This window comes from Euleptes europaea, chromosome 3, assembly GCF_029931775.1.
Source record: "Euleptes europaea isolate rEulEur1 chromosome 3, rEulEur1.hap1, whole genome shotgun sequence".
NCBI lineage: Eukaryota > Metazoa > Chordata > Lepidosauria > Squamata > Sphaerodactylidae > Euleptes > Euleptes europaea.
In genome coordinates this window covers 99,654,784-99,677,200 of record NC_079314.1, presented here as the reverse complement: position 1 = coordinate 99,677,200, position 22,417 = coordinate 99,654,784, and the positions used below count along the sequence as shown (strand labels likewise).

Below are 22,417 nucleotides of genomic sequence, written 5' to 3'. Positions count from 1 at the left end.
TGCCTTTAGTTCCCAAGTGGATCCTATACCTCCAATTCTCTCTTCTAAATGAGAACAGCATTATGAAAATGTTTTTGCCGTAGCTAGAAGAAGAAGGGTTGGACTTCATATGTGTAAATGTAAATGTTTATTGATACGGCACCATCCAGACAACAATAAATATATACTCTTATAAAATGCAGTTATAAGACACCTGGCATACTCATAATAACAATATAAAATTCCTTACATAGCGAGAATTTAAAAGATTAATATTCATTTAAGTTCCCGAGGCCCACTCTATGAGCAAGTCTTACAGATGAATGCACAAAATTTAGCAACCTGCTTTGTGACTGAGGCATCCCCCTCCCAAAGTAAGTACCTAGTTTTTCCCTCTTCGGAGCTAGCAGTAGTTTTTTTAAGTGAGGGAACTATGAACTTTAGTCTAGCTTCCTCATTAAAGGGACACTTAAGGAAAGCATGTTCGACTGTGTCTATTTCTCCCAACTTGCAGGGGCAGAGTCTCTGATCTCGGTAGCTTCTCATATCTACCTTCTAAAATCGCTGAAGGTAGGGCTGCGCATCTTGCCAGCATAAAGGCCCTCCTATACTTATTCACCTCTGGCAGGGGTAAATACTCCACTGGTGCTCGGACAAATCTAGTTCTGTCGGGTGCCATAAATGCTGGGGAGTTTCAGTGTCAAATAGCCTTTGCTTGATTTCCTGCTTTGCCCGCTCCCTGCTCAACTCCAGCAGATCTTCATATGTAGGGTTGCCAAGTGCTAGGTGGTGGCGGGCAAACCCCCACCAATCCACCTGGCTGCTCGCTGACCAGGTCAGGGTCAGCGGGCAATCTGTGCAACCAGCGACACGTCACATCTGGTTTACACCCGGAAGTGCTGCATTTCAAAGGGCCGGTTTCCACTCAAACTCCCAGTTTGTGGGAAAGTTTGTGTGGAAGTTTGTGTGGAAAATTCCAACTTTGTGATGCGTTTTACACCCGGAAGTGCCGCATCGCAAAAGGCCTTTACCACTCAAACTGGGAGTTTGAGTGGAAACCGGCCCTTTGCAATGCAGCACTTCCAGGTGTAAACCGGAAGTGATGAAGCACTTCTGGGCGCACGTGACCCCCCCCCCCCCACCTCCACTCTAAAAACCTCCCGCCAAAGAAGAGGGACATGGTAAGCCTATTCATATGCATAAGTAGCCCGGACGCTGGCATGGAGGGCCCCAATGCCAGTGGAGCGCCTTCCTGGTCTCCAAAGGGCTTTTGCCCTTAAAGGTCAGAAATGCTCTGTAAGAATATTACAAGTGCATTCCAGTTTTTAAATTTCCCACCGAGAATAATTACCTCTTATATTCGTTAGCTGTTTTACACTGTCAAAAACCTTTTAAGCATCAAGGAAAGTAATCGGTGTCTTGTCTGTAGTGGTTTTTGCTATATAAATCATGTGTGCTTCCCATTTAGCCTGCTGTAACGACATCCTTCATTGCTACTCTATATCGGATGACACTCTGGCTGTCCCCATAGCAGGTACCAACATTCGTGATTGGGTGTTGAAGTGTGACGCTGCATCACAGGCAATCAATCTTCCAATCCCAATTCTCCCCATGGTTTAAACAGTTTAAAAGGGATCATGTCAGAGCTTCATATCTGGTCAGTATCCCCTTCCACAGACTTAAAATAGCTTTCACCTCAATCCAATTTCAAACTGGGCCAACAGCTTTGCTAGCTGGATGTTACTCCCAAACACCATGGGCCTCTCGTCTATGTATTTATGGAGCCACAGTTCCAGAGGACCCAATGCACTATATTTTACTCTGTCCTCTTTATACAGAACCCAGAACTAAATTTCTTACAGCGTTTCTAAAGGACCTAAATCTCTTGTCGGATTCAGCGAAGTTCATCTTTCTCCTCTCAGATGCTGATCCAGTTGCCTGGGCAAAAGCTGTATTTAATATGGGCATTTAATGCATTTCATGATTAGCATTTTTTGATCAGGCTATTTTAATGTTATTATTTATGACTATGTTTTATATGACAAATTGTAATGGCCTTTGGCTGCAAACAGTAAACTTTAGCGTATTGTATATAAATCATGTAGAGACAAGACTTCACTCTGCAACAGACCCAAACATGTAACTTCCAGTGTCGTTCTCCACTCCTTTTACTACTACTACTGTTAATATAAGTGAATTTTTAGTTACAAGCAGGGGACCCACAAGGACTTGCAGTGGGAGCACCTCATTTCACCCCCTCCATTATTTCCCCTTTCCCTTCCTAGACATGCCCTATAGCCTCTTGCTTTCCCCCCTGTTTCTATGTTTTTCAAGTTGGTTTTATGAATTTTCAAAAGATAAGTAAACTATTATATGTTCATAGATGTGTCTGATTTTTCTAGTTCTCCTGAAACCTAGCAGAGATTTTTAAATATTTAGTGTGTCATTTATGTGCATCATTTTGGATTTCACTTTTTACAAGAAGTAAAATGGACTATTTTAAAAAACTTGGAAGTTACTAGGCCACAAGCTGTCCTTGAGCAAGGTTTTATGATAGCATGCCACACAATACTAGGAGTTGTGCTTTATCACCCAATATATTTCTAGATCAGTTTAAACTATTTGATTACCCCCTCATTCTCCACAAATATGAGTTGATCTCATATGCATCTCACCAAGCAGTTGTGCACAGCAATAGTCTTGCTGAGTAAATCAGACAAAATACAACAGAAACCAATAACCATATTCAAAATATAAAACTTGTTGCTAACACATAATGTCTTGCATTATCTTAAGAAGATTTTTCTTTTAGTTGTTAGTGCCATAAGGTCAGTTCATTTTTTAAAAGCAGGGTTACATGTGGAATACTATATGCATGGTATATTTTTTAATCTTACTGCAGGTACCAGTTTATAGAAGAAGCCTTTCAGAATCAAAAGGTGATAATTGACACACTTGTTACGAAGCTGATGGAGAAAAGTAAATACATAAACTACACAGGCGAGCAGGTTCAGAACAGGTATTTATCTTGTTCTACATGAGTAAAATAGCACTTTTTAGATGAAGTGCAGTTGATTGGATTTAGTAAATGGAAAATTGTTTGACATTTATGTCTTAAAAACGCTTTTGTATTTGTGCTGAGCGTTGCCAACCTCCAGGTGGTGGCTGGAGATCTCCTGCTGTTACAACTGATCTCCAGGCGACATAAATCTGTTCCCCTAGAGACAATGGCTGCTTTGGCAATTGCACTCTATGGCATTGAAGTCCCTCCCCTCTTCAAACCCTGCCCTCCTCAGGCTCCACCCCCAAAATCTCCAGGTATTTCCCAGCCTGGAGCTGGCAACCCTGTTTGTACTATATATCAAATGCTGGAGAAAAAACTAAGACAAAAATTAGACTCTCTATACTTAAGTGTGTGTGTGTGTGTGTGTGTGTGTGTGTGTGTGTGTGTGTGTGCGTGCGCTGTGGAGGAGTGGGGAATTGATCCTGGTTCTCCAGATGAGAGTCGACCACACTTAACCACTACGCCATGCTGCCTCTCATACTTAAATAGCTCACATATATAGAAGGAACACTAAGAATGGGAGATGTAGTAGAAATGTGCACATAATATACTAAGATTCAGAGTATTAATGCATGTTGTGTATTGCTTTATAATTAAGCTTTAAAATCAGAAAAATAAAATTATATGACAGGGAAAAGAGATTATTTGATGAAATTCGAGTCCAGTAGCTCTTTAAAGACCAATAAGATTTCCAGAGTGTAACCTTTCAAGAGTCAAAGGACCCTCTGGACATATCTGACAAAAGGAACTTTGACTCTTGAAAGTTCAGACCCTGGAAATCTGGTTGGTCTTTAAAGTGCTACAGGACTCGAATCTTATATTGCGGACCAACATGGCTGTGATTATTTGATGTGTTCCTTTTTAAAAGGGAAGTGGGAGAGGTATGTTTTGAAAGATCATTCAGATAGGGGAAAGTAAAAGGAAAATGTGGAATGAGATTGCTAATGCAACAAGGGAAATTAATCGTCGAGAATTTTACTTTTAGCTGTAAAATAGAAGGGGCTTGCACATTCACACAAGTTTTGAAATCAGACTGTGGGCACGATGTGTCAAAAGGTATGCAACAAAGTTTTGTGGAGACTGATGGAACTAAGTCATGACTTGTTCCTCAGGTGTCAGTATAACTTAGGTATGACTAAATTTTCCTTGATCATCTTTCAAATATGTTCTGCCACTTTCTCATACAGACTGTTGTAAATAGCATTTCTACATTCTTTTTCTTTTCTCTTTTAAAAAATTCATTGTACAGGATCCTGGAAGTGAATCGGAATCAAAAGTTGGTAGAACAGGACATTAAAGTTGCCATTTTCACATTGATGGTAGAAATAAATAAGAAAGGGAAAGCTCTACTGCATCAGCTAGAGGTAAATTCCTCTCTACTTGGGGGCAACGATAACACATTTTAGATGAGTCTCTTAATAAACAGGCAAGAATTCTGAAATTAATCATGAATGTTAATGTCTAGAAACTGGCCTAGTTTATAATATTCTCCAAGTATGCTGATTACTTTCCAGTGTAACTTCGCTTTCTCCTAGATTACTTTTTAGTATGGTGTTAAGGTAAAGATTCCCTGTGCAAGCACCGGGTCATTCCTGACCCATGGGGTGACGTCACATCCCGACGTTTCCTAGGCAGACTTTGTTTATGGGGTGGTTTGCCAGTGCCTTCCCCAGCCATCTTCCCTTTACCCCCAGCAAGCTGGGTACTCAGTATGGTGTTACAGAGAAATTATCCAGGTCAAAGGCTACTAGGGTTGCCAGGCCTCCCCTTGCAACCAGCAGGAGATTTACTGCCAGCAATGTAGGGAACATGCTGACATCACTCCTTGTGTGCCTGGAAGTGATGTCGGTGCAACGCCAGGGGATGTTGGGGACTCTGGCATTTGGACAAAACTCTATAGGGCTGCTTCTGGATGCATGGGGAGTGACCCCAGCACATTGGGGTGTTGCTAATGCCCACCCACCCATTCCGGTTTCTCAGCATTTCCCCCCATGCTGGCCGGCTGAGCACTGGTGGGAAGAACCCACTGGGATCCCTACTAGCAGGGGATCCGGCAGGGGACCCTCCGCCACCTGTGGGGGCTTACAACCCGAGAAGCAGCACAAGACTCCAATAATAGCAAACCGCAAACCAAAATAGAATTCTTATACCAATTCGAACTGTATTGTTAAATAACAATATAAGCATTAATACATACATACACTACTGCAGTTTTTATATGACAATAAATATTCCTATGTCTAATACAATGATATTACTATACAAAGCCACTATGTTCTAACAACTGTTATTGACAATTATGATGGTGATAATGATAATAATGTCTACAGCCCACACTGTAATGGCAGTCTCCCACAAAGATGTATGAATAACTGTGAAGGAAAAATATACTGAATAAAGAGCCTAGTGTGCAGGCTTCACGTCCCTAAAGATTGATAGATTAATGCTTATATTGTTATTTAACAATACAGTTTGAATTGGTATAGGAATTCTATTTTGGTTTGCAGTTTGCTATTATTGGAGTCTTGTGCTGCTTCTTGGGTTGTGACACACACTTTGCAGCATTGGTGTTTTTCTCCATTCATTTCTAGACCTGTGGGGGCTTGGCAAGCCTAAAGGCTACCTAAGTAGCTGTAAGGGTTTGGATTCTAATTAGTTCTAAAAAGTGAATGGCTCTCTTGTGTTTGAAGTAGGGCAACCTGAGTTAGTGGCCATTGTCATTTTTGGGAATTTGTCTGTTCTTGTGCTTTTGCTGAAAGATGGAGCGCTGCTATGCAATCTGCGTCAAGGCTCAGCCACTCACAACTTTGGTTTTTTTCTTCCTCTTTCAGTGTCTCGCTAAGGAACACCGGATGAAGCTTCTGCAGCAACAACAGGAAGTGGCCGGGCTTTCTAAGCAGCTGGAACATGTCATGAACTTTTCGAAGTGGGCGGTTTCCAGCGGTAGCAGCACAGCTTTATTGTACAGCAAACGGCTGGTAAAAAAAACAAAACAGAGAACTGTTGCCCTTTTGTCTAGGATGGCCATAGCCCTGGCAAGTTGGTTACCTTTGGAGACCCTGTCAATACAAGAGAACGACTCAGTTAGCAGGATGCAGGACAGCAGGTGTGCTAAGGGCCTGGCAAAAGCTAACCTCTGTCATTGCTGTTGTTGCTGATGGTGTTAACATATAGTAGTGGGTCAACAGCTGCTCTGTGTTGCTGAGAACAGTGTACATAATGAATGTGACAAGCTCTTTTGCAAAAGTGTGCATAAGTGCACTTGCCTGTGGGCTGAGATTGGCTGTGGCTCCTGAGCTAGCTAGCTACCTGAAAGGTGAACATGAGTTTCCTTCCTTATAATGTGTGATATGTAATCGTGTCTTAGAAACATATTCACACTATCTGATTCTGGAGCTGCCTGTACTAGAAATGTTTGTTACATTGGTCACAGTATGAGTGTGTGTGTGTGTGTGTTTGCATGCACATGTGCAATCTCCCTCCCTTGTAATTTAATTAGTTCTTTACTTTGAGGTGGTTCTTTTACTTATCTGTCTTTAATAGTGGATAGGTTTGACAGAATTCCTACTGGGTCACTGAGGATGCTGCTGCTTCTTTATATGTCATTATAGAATATATTACATTGCTTCTGTCATGGGAGTTGCTGCGATTGTGAAATGACCTGCTAAGAAAAGGGGTAATTCAATGAGAAACTCGTTTTTTTCCCTTAGTTAAAATAATAATTTGATGGGGAGGGTTTGGTTTTTAGTTTATCATTCCCCCCCCCCCAAGCACTTAGTGGTGTGCAAAAACATATTGAAAGTTTAACTTTAATACAGTATTCCTGATTTTGTTCTATTTTTTTTCTGATTTTGTTCTAGATTACATATCGGTTGCGCTATCTCCTTAGAGCAAGGTGTGATGCCTTACCAGTGTCCAACACCACTATTCAGTTTCACTGTGATCCTAGCTTCTGGGCCCAAAATATTTTCAACTTAGGTATGACTAATTTCTTGTTTTCCACTTTATTAGTAGCAAAACTGTTGATGTAACTTAATATGTCTGTCGTCTGAATAATCCGGTTTTGATTTCTTTTAAATATCCTGAGAATGGTTAGAAAACTCAGAGTGCTAGCTTCTTCTTTTGTGGTGTTGATATCCTCCTTAGAACAACAGTACACACTTTCAGGGTTTTTTTCTTTCTTGCCTCTAGTTTTGAGTTGTTCGCTGGGTCAGGGTGATTTCCTGCATTGCAATATGATTTCTATGAAAACTTACCAGGTTGCTTGCTCCAGCCAGTGCCCTCACACCATGGAGCAACAGGAGCAAACCGGGGAATAGTGGGAAACAGCACTGTATAACACTCTAGGAATCCCCTTAATCTCTATGGTTTTGCCATAGAGATTGGGGGGATTCCTAGAGCATCATGCAACACCATGAGACCATTTTCCCCACTCTCTGCCCCCCAAATGTTCCTTCTGCACAACCATTCCTGGCTTTCAAACCTATTTCCGTGAAGGAGATTGTATATTCTTTGGTTGTACATAGAATGCATAAATTGCTGTGTACACATGTGGCAGGATGTCCCAACTGGTTATAGTTTTTCACGGTATGTTCATAAGTACATTGGTGAAGTTCACTTGTCACTCATGATTGCATGCATGTGGACCAAATGCAGTTACCTATGCGGGAGTGGTGGTATGTAGGAAATTATTTTCGGTGTGAAAGTGATTAAGAGTTTGCTAAAGAAGAGGGTTCTGTCAGACAATATCTACTTTTTATAAATACCTGTTCAGTCCCTGACTATTAGTGGTTCTAGGCAGCAACTGCATAACAAAACATATTTAGACAACTTGGCTTCATAGCAACAGATGAGTTCTTAGACTATACATTTGGCAAGACGTTAATGCCAAACAGGAATAGTTTGTCAGAGGTCATTGCTTAATGGCAGAATAGGGTGGAAATAGTGTAAATCTTAACCTGTAAATAATGAAGTAATTATTTTCATCCAGGTTCCCTGGTAATTGAAGATAATGAGACCCCACCACATATGCCTAAAAGCCCTGTGATGGAACCCAACATGCAGGCACCAAGTGGCTTACCTTCAAATCAACTCTCTAAGTTCCCAACACAGATCAGTTTAGCTCAGCTGCGACTTCAGCACATGCAGCAACAGGTCCTCGCTCAGAGGCAGCAGCAGGCTCAACGGAGGCCAGGTCCTGTGGGTCTCCCAAATCCTAGAGTGACAGGGCCCGTGCACCAGACTCCTCCACCTCCACCACCACCTCAGGTAAATTAGGGCAAGACCAGAGTAGGAGACGTCTGTCTGTTGTTCAGAGGGAAAGCTGGAGTCAGCAGAGTAGTGTGTCAAGGCGTTATACCAAACTTGAGTTTTATGCTTTTATCGAAGAATTATCTACATGATATTGTCTATATGGCCCTGACCTGGATGGCCCAGGCTAGCCTGATCTCGTCAGATCTGAGAAGCTAAGCAGGGTCAGCCCTGGTTAGTATTTGGATGGGAGCCCACTAAGGAATACCAGGGTTGCTGTGCAGAGGAAGGCACTGGCAAACCATCTCTGTTAGTCTCTTGCCATGAAAACCCCAAAAGGGGTCGCCATAAGTCGGCTGCGACTTGACGGCACTTTACACACACACACATTGTCCATATGATATCATCGCCAGTGTCTACTGTTTCTGTCCCAAAAGTTCAGTGCCCTCTCTAGAATTCGAATACTCTGTAAGGGTATCTTTTTTCTCATGCTGCTGCGTAGGTTCCCCTGTCAGCTAAGCAGATTATGAAATTGTGTTATTAGACTACATTGCATTATGCTGAAGATGAATCACACAGTTTATTCATTTATTTTATTCATTTATAACTTTTCTCCCCAATGGGAACCCAAAGTGGCTTACATCACTCTCCTGTCCTCCATTTTATCTTTACAACAACCCTGTCAGGTAGGTTAGACTAAGAGTATGATTGGCCCAAGGCCACCCAGTGAGCTTCCATGGCACGAGTAGGGATTCGAACCTGGTCTCCCAAATCCCAGTCCAATAATCTTAACCACTACACCATGCCGGTTCTCCAGTTCTGTAAATTGTTACAACTCATGACTCATATCATCCAAGGAAAACCAACTAGCTGATAAAATTGTTCTGTCTTTCCAGCAGCCCCCTCCACGTTTGGTTAACTTTCAGAATCACAACCCCAAATCAAATGGCTCAGGTCCTCTTAGTCAGCCAATGAGAGTGCCTCAGAACCAGAATATACCACATCCAGCTGTGAGGCCCAATCCACTGCAGATGGCCTTCTTGGCACAGCAAGCTATTAAACAGGTAAGCTGTTCATATCATTTGCCATCCCTCCTCTACAATGATACCAGCCTCCTGGGCTCTTTAATTGTTGAAGAAGGATTAGGGGAGAGGGGAACAAAATTAGGAATCTCTCAAAAACATATGTGAATCTTCTCCCCTTCTGTAGAAGGACGTTGTCTGCTAGAGAGCTGTATGTGTATACTGGAAATTTCCATTTGTGCAGAATGCTGCAGCCAGGATGTTGACTGGAGTGTGTCGTAGGGACCATATCACTCCAGTCTTGGTCAACCTACACTGGCTCCCAATTTGTTTTCAGGCACAATTTCAGGTGCTGGTGTGGACCTTTATAGCCCTAAATGGCTTGAGACCAGCAACCTTCAGGACCGTCTACTCCCTTATGACCGTGTCCAACCACTACAGTCATCTTCTTAGGCTTTTCTTCAGGTGCCTTCTGACAGTAGGTGGGTGGCAAACCGGAAGAGGGCCTTCTCAATCATGGCACCAAAACTCCCCAGAAAGACTCTTCTGTTGCCATCTTCTGCCAGCAAGTAATGTGTTTTTGTTTCATTTGGCATTCACTCAGTGATCCCACCTTCCTGCCCTATGTTTGAATTGTAGTTTTTATGATTCTGTACAGTTTTGAAGGTGCATTTGTATTATGTATGCTTTTAATTTATTTGACCACCTTGGTAACCCTTCTGAGGGCAGGAAGGCAGGCATAAATTTGAACCGTATTTTTTGCTCCATAAGACGCACTTTGTTCCTCCTCAAAAGTGAGGGGAAATGTCTGTGCGTCTTATGGAGTGAATGTGTGTGTGTGCCGGCTCGGATGCCGACAGCCAGCGGGGGGGGGGGGCAGCCGCCCAGCACCGCTGGAGCCCAGCGCGGAGCCGGCGCACCCCGGGAGCCAGCTGGGAAGCCGACAGCCAGCTGGGGGGCGAGGGGCCCTCCCCCCTGCTGCCCAGCGCGCCTCGGGAGCCCGGCATGCCCGGGAGCCGGCTGGGAAGCTGACAGCTAGCTGGGGGGCGGGGCCTTCCTGCCCCAGCAGCCCAGGTGCGTCTTATGGTCAGGTGCATCTTATGGAGCGAAAAATATGATAAATAAATAATAACACTTGTGTTCAGTATGACTGAGAAAACTGAGTGTTGAAGAAAAATCCTGTAAGCCGATTTCAGAATGAAATTGTGATTTAACTTGCTAAGTCTTCTCAGATGTATTTATTTATTTATTGCCGTCAAGTCACAGCTGACTTATATTAACCCCATAGGGTTTTCAAGGCAAGAGACGTTCAGATGTGGTTTGCCATTGCTTCACTCCACATCACAACCCTGGTATTCCTTGGAGGTCTCCCATCCAAATACTATCCAGGACTGACCCTGCTTAGATTTGAGATCTGTCGAGATCGGGCTAATCTAGGCTATCCAGGTCAGGGCTCTCAGATTTATACAGCCTAATTATACTAGCCTTATTAGGCAAATAATACTGAAACATGGCTTAATCAGTGGCAACATTTATATCAGTCCTTATATCCCTCAAACATTAGATCTAAAATCACGCTGCTCAAGATCAGTGGATCAAGGAGCTTCTAATGGATAAAGGAAAGGAAACATGAATTAAATCCAGATCCACTGCATCTCTCCCGTTCTTATACTACTGTCGTCTATCATTGTTTCTGCTTAACATGTGTGCCATTCTTTTGTAGTGGCAAATCCATAGTGGGCAAGTTTCTGCCTCCCCCTCAAATGCTAGCAGTACCACTTCAACTGCCTCCAGTCCCACTGCTGGATACGATGGGAAGACATTTGCTCCACCCATGATAGATCTGAGTTCAACAATGAGCGGTTCCTATACTCTACCTTCTCTTCCTGATGTAAGATGGATATTTTGCCTTCATAAAAAATTATTACGTTTGCTCAATGTGCGTTGTGCTGGTAGATCTGGGACCTTGATGGCATATCTGCAAAACAGGCTAGCTCCGGAAGCGTATCATTTTCCTAGCTTTTTGCGTGCTAACAGTTGCTTCTGTGGAGGTTTTAAGGGAGGATTATTTATTCATTTACTCCATGTATAGTCCACCTATCTCACTGCAGCTCAAAATGGATTGCACGGTGTAAGTCAATACAGTCAGTGTGATGAGAGAGACAGCCAGTACGCAATGTACTAGGACTAAGATTTCAGAAGTCTGAATAAGCATAGCATATTAGACATGATATAGTTAGCATTGTCTCTTGGGATACAGCCAGTTGATCGTTGTTTTCTCCCGACACCTGAGAACAGAGCAAGTATGCATTTTTATATGGCTGTCTTCTAGCCTTGCTAGACATTCTGATATAAACAAATAGAAAAAAAAGTATTTCACAATTTAAAATGACAGGTTTCTGAAGCAGCTACAGTGAAAAGGAAAAATCGCGAAACCTTGTCATTAATGTTATCTGATTAATGTTGTTTGTGTATAAATTTATGATTCATGTTACAATTTCTGTATTTAAGCTCATAAATAGAATGGTACATTATTAATGAATACATATAAAACACTTGCATGTTTGCATAGTGGTACTTTTTTCTATTTGTTTATTCCTAGGTACCACTCCCCTCCATATATTGGTTACTATAGAAATTCTTATATGGCAGAATTGTGTTGGAAATTTTGACCTTAAATTGATTTGTATGGATGTCTTCAGCTGATGGATACACTTCAGAAGAGCTCTGGAAAAGGGGGTCTTTCCTTATTCCATAACAGTTTGCTGAGTGTTATGCAGAGACATTTCTCTCCAGTCTGTAGACTAAGACTTGTAAAACAGTCACAATGGCATTAATTGTGGGCTCAGATATGTATGTTATCATTTAGCACTCTATGCTTTTTAAAAAGTTACAGCACAAACGTTTAGTGAACAAACGTGTCTTGCCAGGACTTATTGTGGGTATGCTAAATAATTCACCGATGCTGAAAAGTTGGGTTGTATGTATATTGCCTTGCCATCTGTAGCATAGCTCCATGTTCCTGGAATGAAAGGCTATGTTAAAATCTGACTTGTAATCCTGAGTCAGAGCTAATTCGATAAATTCTAAGTAAGGGCATGATTATATTCTACCTGCCTTTCATCCTTCTTCACTCTTTCATCCTTTTAAAAGATTGATTGTTCAGGAACCATTTCCCTGGAGAACCTTGTAAGGAGAGATGCAGTTTTGGAGCAGAGCCAATCCAAACCTCCTTCCCGCAAAACCGTCCAGTCCCCAAATTCATCTGTCCCATCTCCAGGCCTCTCAGGTAGGGCTGCTGCTCTTCGTACAGCTCGTGTGCCCCATGCTGAGTAAAAAGAAATGGGTCTCTGCCAACAGTTTAACAAAATAAGCAATGATAGGAATGGGGAAAGAGAAGGAAGAATTAGATAGACCGCCATTATCATAAACGAGTACTTCTGCTGGTTTGCTGGATGAAAAAATCATTATCCGAAGGGGGAAAGAGCTAGACAAAGTGGTGTATAATGTAAATGAAAGGGTGAAGAATCTCATTCAAGGAGAAGAAAAGGGACAGGAGACTGGCATCCCTGTTCTGAGCCAGGCATTTTACTACAGCAGAGGAAGCTTCTTCTGAGTGAGTGCTCCCTGTAGGCAGAAAGGCAATGCCCCCCTGGGCTCTTCTAAAGCCCCTCCTACATGAAGGAGGCACAGGAAAGCCAAGACTAGCTCTTTGCTTTGGGGAAAGGACATTGGTTTCAGTTTCCAAAAAAGAGAGGCTGCCAAGAACCATTCTCCCCTTTGTCCAGAGATGTCCCTTACACACCTCCCCTTTCTCTCCTGTAGGACAGGGGGCTTTGTACAGATGATGTTTTATTTATTTATTGGTACAGACAAAATTTCATGAAGTATTTCTTCACTGTTAAGGGGCTGTTTTAGGAATAGTTTGTTCTACTAAAATATGGCTTCCAGAAAATAGCCACTGTCACATTGTCCTGGGCACATGTTGCCCCTGCTGGTGTACATCAGTGAAATCTTAGTATGTTAGTCAAAGGCTCACACCTCCATCCAGCTCTGGCTTTGAAAGCTGTACCTAAAAAGGGGAGGGGCTAAGCCTCAGTTCCCGTCAGGTGGCTTCTCTGCCCATTCCTCTACTATTAAGATGAAAATAAAAACATATTCAACTGATTTTTTAGATCACACTGTTAGAAGCTTTAAAATATAAAGAGATATGTGTGGCAAGATGTGTTTCTAATTTCTTTTTCACCTGTGACTTAGGGGCAGTTTCTGTTTCGGGTATCCATCCTCCAATTCGTTCACCCAGTGCCTCCAGTGTTGGGAGCCGAGGCAGGTAAGCAGACGGTGTAGAATGGGAAGCCTCAAAATAAGTATTATTCAGTGAATGTGTAATTTGATTATCAGTGGTTCATGTAAGAGTGAACTGACCTTTTTATGTCTGAAGAGAGGCTCCCGCAAAATATCCTAGGAACGCTGGCATATTAATGGAACAATAGAGCACCACACCAGCGTGGTGTAGCGGTTAAGAGTGGCGGACTCTAATCTGGAGAACTGGGTTCGACTCCCCACTCCTCCACATGAAGCCTGCTGGGTGACTTTGGGCTAGTCACAGTTCTCTCTGAACTCTCTCAGCCCACACGCAGGCAGGCAATGGCAAACCACCTCTAACGCCTCTTGCCTTGGAAACCCCACCAGGGGTGGCCGTAAGTCAGCTGTGACTTGATGGCACTTTCCACCACCAAATATATCGGGTAGAAAGAGTGGATCTATAAATAGCAGAAAATTGGGACATATGAGTATTTTCGACTTGATTCACCAAAGCAAAATGAAAAGAAGGTACTGACAAATTAAATCAGAGGACAAGCCCGGTTGTCATCTGGAGATTTTGAAGGCAGACTGATTTGGCTTGAGAAAATATTAAAATTGCCTTGGTGCAAGGAAGGGCACATCTGTGTCTTAGAATCTGAATCGAAATATATAAAGAATCTTCTGTGTTCAGATGCTTGTTTTTCCTTCCCCCAATTTGTGGTCCATTAGTCAAAGCACTGTAGGAGGAAAGCTTCTGTGCAGTGTTGGCTAAGGCATTGTGAGACTGCTTTTGGCCAGGGTCAAAATTTTCTCTTGCATCTTGGCTGTGTGTTTCTTATGCTGTAGCAGTTAGGTTAGTGCTTTCATTGTGCAGTTGAAAGGTAGAAAAACTGTAGAATAAAAGGTTTATTCTCATAAACTTCATACTCCTACCTGAAAATAGTGTTGTGTTCTACTGCAGAAGATCAAGGGTATGTCGAAATCATCTTTATTTGTTCTTCTCTCCCCACCACCACACACACATCTTTGTTTTACAGCTCTGGTTCCTCTAGCAGACCATCAGGTGCTGATTCAACCCAGAAGCCCCCAGTAGTCATGTTGGAGCCTATCAGAATAAAACAAGAGTCTGGTATGCCGAGCGAGAATTACGATTTCCCAGTTGTAATTGTGAAGCAAGAAACAGATGAAGAATCCCGGAATCAAAATGTAATCACTTTTATAGAAAAACTAGTCTGAGTGTAGGAGAGTAATGTTAATTTGCTGGAAAACCAACTAAATTGCTAGGATTCTGCTTCAGAGCTAAAAACCTACTGGGAACTGATCTCTTTATATTGACTTCTGAAAAATCAAATATACTCAAGCTATTTATTTATTCTGTTTGTTCATTTAGAAGAGCCATCTGCTCTTTTACTTGAGAAGGTAAATGTTTGGGGTTGTTGTTTTTTACATTGCCCAGGCTAGCCCAGTCTTGGAAACTAAGCAGAGTCGGCCATGGTTAGTATTTGGATAGGAGACCACCAAGGAAGATGGGGTTGCTATGCAGAGGAAGGCAGAGGCAAACCACATGTGCTTATCTCTTGCCTTGAAAACCCCATGGCCCTAGGGTTGCCATGAGTTGGTTATAACTTGATGGTACACTAATGATGATGATGATGATGATGCAGTTTCTAAAGTCATGCATTGAACTAGTGAAAGCAGTTGATTCAGTTGGCTAGGTTATAACTGCCCTATTGCAAAGGAGACACGTTCCAGTATTTTAAAAGACGATGTATGTCTATAAAAAACAGTTTACCAAGCTAAGCATCGTTTCCCCCTTTTCTCTACAGACCAGTTTTCCTAGAAATTTGCTTACCTCGCTGCTGTTGAACAGCAATCGTAATCACTCCTCTGAAGAAACCGTCTTGAGAACTGAAGCACCAGACAGTACAGGTGACCAGCCATCCAGCGGCAAGGGAGCATGGATAGGGGCTGGCCATAGTGGAGACGGTAGAAAAGAAGATGACCCTAATGAGGACTGGTGTGCAGTGTGTCAGAATGGAGGAGAGCTGTTGTGTTGTGACAAATGTCCTAAAGTGTTTCACCTTTCTTGCCATGTCCCCACACTCAGGAATTTTCCAAGGTACAAAGGATGAGAAACTGTGGGGTGGGTTCAAACATCGTGCTCTCTGGGCATCTTCTCCTAAAACTCATCATAGATTAAAGTGTTCCCCTGGGATCTTTCAGAACTCAAGAAAGCACACTGACACCTGTCTGTCTTCTGTCCATTTACTTAGTGGAGAGTGGATTTGCACGTTCTGCCGTGATTTGTCCAGACCACAAGTAGAATATGATTGCGATGGCCCCAGTCATATGTCCGAAGAAAAAAGAAAACTGGAAGGCAACGTTGGACTGTCTCCTAAAGATCGGAGGGTGAGAATGTACATTAATTGCATTCTGTTCATTTTGTGAATGTTTTTGGAAATGAAGTCAGTGACAAAAATAAATATGGTACATCAGTAGGTTTTTATAAAATAGGCACCAAGAGTGTGAGAATGTACCCAGAAGACATCTTGCACCTAGGCATTTGCTGTGGTCATCTACATCCTTTTGCCATTTTGATAACTATATTATTGAAAACATATTACAATTTCATGATTGAAAAAAAATGATTATACTAGACTAATTGTATAATGTAATTAGGGCTCTATTTAATGAGCAATTAAATGTGTTCAGACGAGCTCTGATATAACTTTTGAGTTGAAGTTGTACCTTATTCTGGTAAAACATTTTCATCCCCTTTATTCTCAGATTCCTTTATATGAAACAGTTTTTAGGAAGCTGTAATAATGTGTTTTAGGTGTGCATTATTCAGTTGCACTGTGTACAGGTTCTTCATAGGTTTAGGTAATGTACTCCTTAATTAGAAGAACATCTTTTCCTTTTGAAAAGAAAATAGACCCATTGTCTATTCAAACTCCATTTTCTCAATGTGTCTTGAAAATATGGTGCTATCAAAGATTTTCTGTTGGGGGAACTGGAGGGGAAATCCACACAATGGTAGAATTTCAGTAGGGGCACTTCTTAACAAAGTAAAAGCTCTTCTCTGGAGACGATCAGTTTTAGCTTTTCATGTTGGTGTTTTGAGTAACTGTGATCTCTTTCGTTGTACAGAAGTGTGAAAGATTACTGCTGTACCTTTACTGCCATGAAATGAGCCTTGCTTTTCAAGATCCTGTCCCTCCTACGGTATGGTTGTCACTTTATTGTTTTCCGCTAGAGTTTTGTAATATAAATTGGCACCCATCATCAGTCAAATTGCTATTATGAGTGCAGTAAATAATTCCACCATTGATACTAACTAGCATGTCAGTTGAATCATGGTTGGGTTCCCCCCTCACACACATACACACACACACACACACACACAGTCATTTATTGAGTTAATAATTCCCTAAACTGATAATGTGTTTCTAAAACTACATTAATTGAGGCAGTAACTCAGTGTTGGGTCTTCATATCTCTACTGAATGTCATTGAAGTAAACTCTAAAGGGGATGCAGTGTATTTTGTTGTCTTGAATGGTTATGTGCTAGAGAATCATTTCGTATCGACTTGTGTGTGTGTTAAGTGCCGTCAAGTCGCTTCCGACTCATGGCAACCCTATGAATTGATGTCCTCCAAAACGTCCTATCTTTAACGGCCTTGCTTGGGTCTTTCAAATTGAGGGCCGTGGCTTCTTTTATAGGGTCAATCCATCTTTTGTTGGGTCTACTGACTTGAGTTCTCATTTAAAAAATGAAAGCAACTCCCACAGTTGTTTAGCTTGGACAAATAAAGTTACAAAAGGCCAATGTACCTTTTTTGAATGGGCAAGAACTGAAACTGTAGTGACCTTGTTAATGTCAGAATAATGATCAAGAATTATATGGTATATCTGATCTGTCTCCAAAGACTATTCAGTACTGTAAGCAAAAAAGTAAATTATAAAGCGCAACTGTAATTTGAACAAAACTGACCAGACTTGAACTACAATTTGGACCCGTTGGGAACACAGTGCCCTATTTAAAACCCATTCTGTTTCCTTGTGTAACAGCAACATTGCAAAATCATCCCAATTATATGAATTGCAATGGAAGATCTCGCTAACAAAGAACTAAAATATGTGGAATTATGTCCCTTCTCTATATAATCACTAGGGGACTATCTAAAACCTTATTTTTAATGTTAGACAGATGTTAAACGTTTTTTGCAGGATGCAGAACGGCCTTGCTTAACTATAACAAACCACACCTATATAGTGGTACAATTAGAAAACTTGTCATATGAACTACCAATGACAGTAGACCATGAGAGGTCATTTCTCTTCATCTCTGATGCTGAGCATATCGGATTACTTTACTTAATCATATAATGGGGTTGATCCGGTTCAGCATTTTCATGGGTGCAAGAACTTCTGCCCATAGTGTATGAAGTTTGCAGCTCCCCTGTCATGCAGCACCCTGAAATGCCCCCCAATCTCCTTGCACCTGCAGGAACTCTACTTTGGAGCCACCTCACTGTATTGGTTGTCAGTTCTTTCTTCTGCATTGCATTTTTGGGGTTGGTCCCCCCCCCCGCCCCGTAATTGAGTACTATTGTATTTTCATGCGGCAATGCAAATAGTAGATTGTTTATGTGCAAGCGTTTGTACAGAACCATGTCTGTGTTCTATCAAATGCATTGTTTGCTATAGATTGAGTTAGTTGTGCTTTTCATAAGCGTTTTCTTCTTTGCCTTTCAGTTTTTCCCTCCCTTAGTTTTTTTTTTTTGTATTGTATCACAGCCACAAAAGGAATCTTTCCTTTTCACTGTTACATTCCAGCTGTGTCTTAAGCTTGCTTTACTGTGAACTTCAAATGGAGCAGCTCATTAAGCTATAGGAGCCTTTCACGTGTTTGAATAAATGACTGTAACAATGTGTGATGTATGCTGGAAGAAGCTGTCCAATGATAGCTATGCTAATATTGCCTTCAAGGGTGTATATAAGATATGGGCTCAGTGGGGACTTACTGTCTTTTATTGAGGTGGTTGCAGAATTCAGCTGAGTACAATGGCTGTGGGAACTACCGAGCACATGGTTTAGTTAATAGATATGGAGCTAATTGGTATCTAATGTTTTAGATTATGTTTTTAGACTGTTGAAATTTGTATAGTTGAAGAATTTTAGATATTGGAATTTATATTGATTTTTACTTTCTCACCCTGAGTCTGGCTTTGGCCGGGGAGGGCAGGCTAGAAATCAAATTAATTAATTAAATATTATCGATTATTTCCATTTATTTTCATTAATTATAGGAATCATCCATTAACAGAATTCAGTTGTTGCAGTTCTGAATTTCAGGTATTCTGTTTCCCAGAAAATATATTGGGAGTATTTCTGAGAATACTGGTCTATTACTCTTTAGGTGCCTGACTACTACAAAATTATCAAGAAGCCAATGGACTTGTCAACAATCAAGAACAGGTTACAGGTTCATCACCCATCATACACAAAACCAGAAGATGTTGTAGCTGATTTCCGACTGATCTTCCAAAACTGTGCTGAATTTAATGAGGTTTGGAAATTCTGTGATGTGTTCTCATATATATCCTTTTAGGAAAGGGCGGTTTTTCTCAGGGAATCTGATTCTGGGTGCTGCAGTAATCTGAGAGAGACACAACTTGTTGTTGTATATGGAATATAATTGCTGGTCTTCTCTTTCATGATGTCTGGCCAGCATTATGTGAGGGATCTTGCAAAGACCGTTGGCAACCAAGAACTGAAAACAGTTAACGGGCTTGTTAATGAGGCTGCTGCAATTGGAGGTCAGGGAATACCTCATTCTGGTTAATATCTGTTTTGAAGAATAAGCGGGAATCACACTGATGCCACCATGAGGTAATCTGAAAAGGTGTCTGACAGTATCAGAATACAGGGAATATATTAACTGGGAAACTAAAATCAAGGATTATCAGAAGAGTGAGAATGACAGTCAAGGACAAGAGAAAAGCTTATTTAGAGATACAGATTATGAGTTAATGGCCAAAAAATAATTATATGCTTGTTTAATCATTATAAAACTGATCCATTTCTGAGAAAATTAAAAATAGTAAAAATGAACTAATGCTATCAGAAGAGACACATGAATGTATTTAGTTCACCTTATCTAAGAATATACGAGGGCGATCTTAGAAGATGTTTTAATTCTGTAGAAATGCTGAATTAGTGAAGGTTGTGAACCCAAGTAGTGAGGTAGTCAGGTGACTTTAAATTATTTTAATATGCGGTAACCTTTTCAAAAAATATAAATATGATAATTATGGAACTGGAATCAGCTTCCAGAGTTTGAAGTTGCCTGTACTTTTTGGGTAAGCAATATTGGATGCTCTGATTTAATAAAAGCTGCAGGCATTGTGTGTGCATATAGGTGAATAAAATGAAAATGAATACAAAGGTTATTTGACAATAAACTTGCAATAAGCCTGATGTGAACCTAGAGTCACTCACTTTTTCCCAGAGGTGAATAATCAGTTGTTGGGCACCTAATTAGAAACTTGCGATTCTCAGGTGCAAACCTTTATGCTGATTAACCTGACAAAAGCCATCCAGAACACTTGGATTTGACCAAGATATTATGTGTCAGAGCTGAATCAGAAATTTCATCAACTGCCACATTTTGTCTGTGTGTTTAAAGTGCCGACAAGTCGCAACTGACTTATGGTGACCTCGTAGGGTTTTCAAAGGAAGTGAGTAAGCAGAGGTGGCTTGCCATTGCTTTCCTTTGCAAAGTCTTCCTTGGTAGTGTCCCATCCAAGTACCAACCCTGGTTAGCTTCCAAGATCTGACAAGATTGGGCTATACCATTCCACAACCGGCGCATTTAGTAGCAATAGTGAATACGCAGATGGAGGAGAGAGATTAAATCTCTCCAACATTAATGCTGAGGAAGTCTTCTGATACTCGAAGCAATTCTGTATGGATAAGTTCTTTTAAGATACCTTAGCCAAGGAAATGACTACCTGTCGTGATTGGAAGCTCCAATGGGCTAAAGTGCTTACTCTGTACTGTACATGCTATTGACATACAAGAAACTATTCATTATATGCTATGATTCTCTGGTTACAGAAGAGTTGTTAGTGTTGGGTCCCCCTCCCCTTGAAACAAATGCAAATTATTCCATTTGGACTGTTAATTTGAAAAGTCTATTCTTAATTTGAAGTGAGCTGTGGCTCACGAAAGCTCATACTCTACCAGAAAATAATTTTGTTAGTCTTTAAGGTGCTACTGGACTCTTGCCCTTTTCTACTACTTAATTTGATGGTACTGCAAATAGGAAAACCTGACTTGATGGTATGTTGAATTTCCCCAACAGCCTGATTCAGAAGTGGCTGATGCTGGCATGAAATTGGAAGCTTACTTTGAGGAACTTCTGAAGAACATTTATGCGGACAAAAAATTCCCCGCCCAGCCCTATAGCCATGCTGATAGACGTAGTCCAGATTTAACAGACGACTCAGACGATGACTTTGTACAGCCCCGAAAGAAACGCCTCAAGGGGGAAGAGCGGCAGTTTTTTAAATGAACCGGTTGTGTGAACAGCTAAGAAGTTGTTGTTTTTTTAATTTGATATTTATCAACATTCATTTTCTGGAGGAAATTTTGAGATGACTTCTACCCCTGTGGACCCTTACTGAGACTCATACTTTGCTGCTTTGTACTACCAAGAATTGAAGCATCTAGAAGACCTTAGAGTATTTCTATAAACTTTATCCTCTTTGGAAGCTCATTCTTCCACCACTCCAGAGCGACTGTTGTTCAGATCTTTTATTTAAAAAAGATTTGTAAAAAAAAAAAAAAAAAGTTGGAATTGAATTTAATGGCTTTTGCTGTTTCAAGAAAATGTGAATCCACCAGACATTAGTTTACCAAAGGCATGTGACTGGCCGTAATTTCAATTGTCTGTTTACCTGTACATAACCATTAGCCATTGGGGTGGGGGGAAGAACATGATTTGATATTGTCCTAGGATTCTGATTGGTACAATGGAATTGTAGTTGCCCCTAGAGAGTTACTTGTGCACTAAAGTGTAAGGAGTGGAAAAAATGGATTAAAATAGTTTGAAAAGTATTTAAATGTGTCTTATTGTGGTCATATGAAAATAAATCTTATACTACTACTTAATTTCCTGCAGCCTAACATTTAGAAACCTTAATTCAGCTTCATAGTGACTTCTACAAAGGTCGATTTTTATCTCGTGTTTCGCCTGTTTGGTAAACTAGATGTTCTCACCCTTGTTTTTCTTGAATTAGCAGGTTAAACATTTTGTGTTAAGATGGTTTGAGATTGCTTTCATTAGGAATACCTTGGTTACCTAGTGCAGTAAGCAGCATTCCTGTTCTTAGTTTGATCTTCAGTACAGTACAAAAATGTGCCTGAACCACTGCTCTCACTTCAAGTGTTTTTCCACTTTTCTCCATTACGTATACAAACCCCCATGACCTTGGCTAAAATTCAGAGAAAGCTGTAGGGCTGAAGCAGAAAATGAAGTATTCCAAGTATTAAAAAATTTATTTCCCCTTCAGTTTTTGGCTCCGCAACCAACAGCAGCACTGGAATAGAAACCGGCCTTGATTTAAACATGACAGCAGGCATGTTTTATTTTTGCCATTTTATTTGAGGGAAGGGAACCAGGTGACACAATACTTGTTTTTTGGGGAAAGGCAAACAAGAAAGCACACCATTCTTGCTGCCTTGGAAAATGGCTGCAATCATTCTGATAATCTTAACAGGTTCCTTATC

The 22,417-nt window shown here is 41.1% G+C and overlaps 1 protein-coding gene across 1 annotated transcript in view; it reads left to right on the top strand.

Moving 5' to 3' along the window:
* The window catches only part of TRIM24 (tripartite motif containing 24), a 54,146-nt gene extending 32,937 nt beyond the window's left edge, over positions 1-21,209 (top strand). The window contains exons 5-19 of the mRNA XM_056847000.1: positions 2,882-2,998; positions 4,293-4,407; positions 5,875-6,021; positions 6,904-7,021; positions 8,034-8,311; positions 9,190-9,357; positions 11,039-11,206; positions 12,469-12,604; positions 13,573-13,645; positions 14,658-14,826; positions 15,447-15,739; positions 15,894-16,029; positions 16,771-16,845; positions 19,044-19,193; positions 20,991-21,209. Coding sequence (XP_056702978.1) covers positions 2,882-2,998; positions 4,293-4,407; positions 5,875-6,021; positions 6,904-7,021; positions 8,034-8,311; positions 9,190-9,357; positions 11,039-11,206; positions 12,469-12,604; positions 13,573-13,645; positions 14,658-14,826; positions 15,447-15,739; positions 15,894-16,029; positions 16,771-16,845; positions 19,044-19,193; positions 20,991-21,200 — 2,353 coding nt within the window. The 3' untranslated portion in view covers positions 21,201-21,209. The remainder of the gene's footprint in view (positions 1-2,881; positions 2,999-4,292; positions 4,408-5,874; positions 6,022-6,903; positions 7,022-8,033; positions 8,312-9,189; positions 9,358-11,038; positions 11,207-12,468; positions 12,605-13,572; positions 13,646-14,657; positions 14,827-15,446; positions 15,740-15,893; positions 16,030-16,770; positions 16,846-19,043; positions 19,194-20,990) is intronic.
* The last annotated feature ends 1,208 nt before the right edge of the window (positions 21,210-22,417 follow it).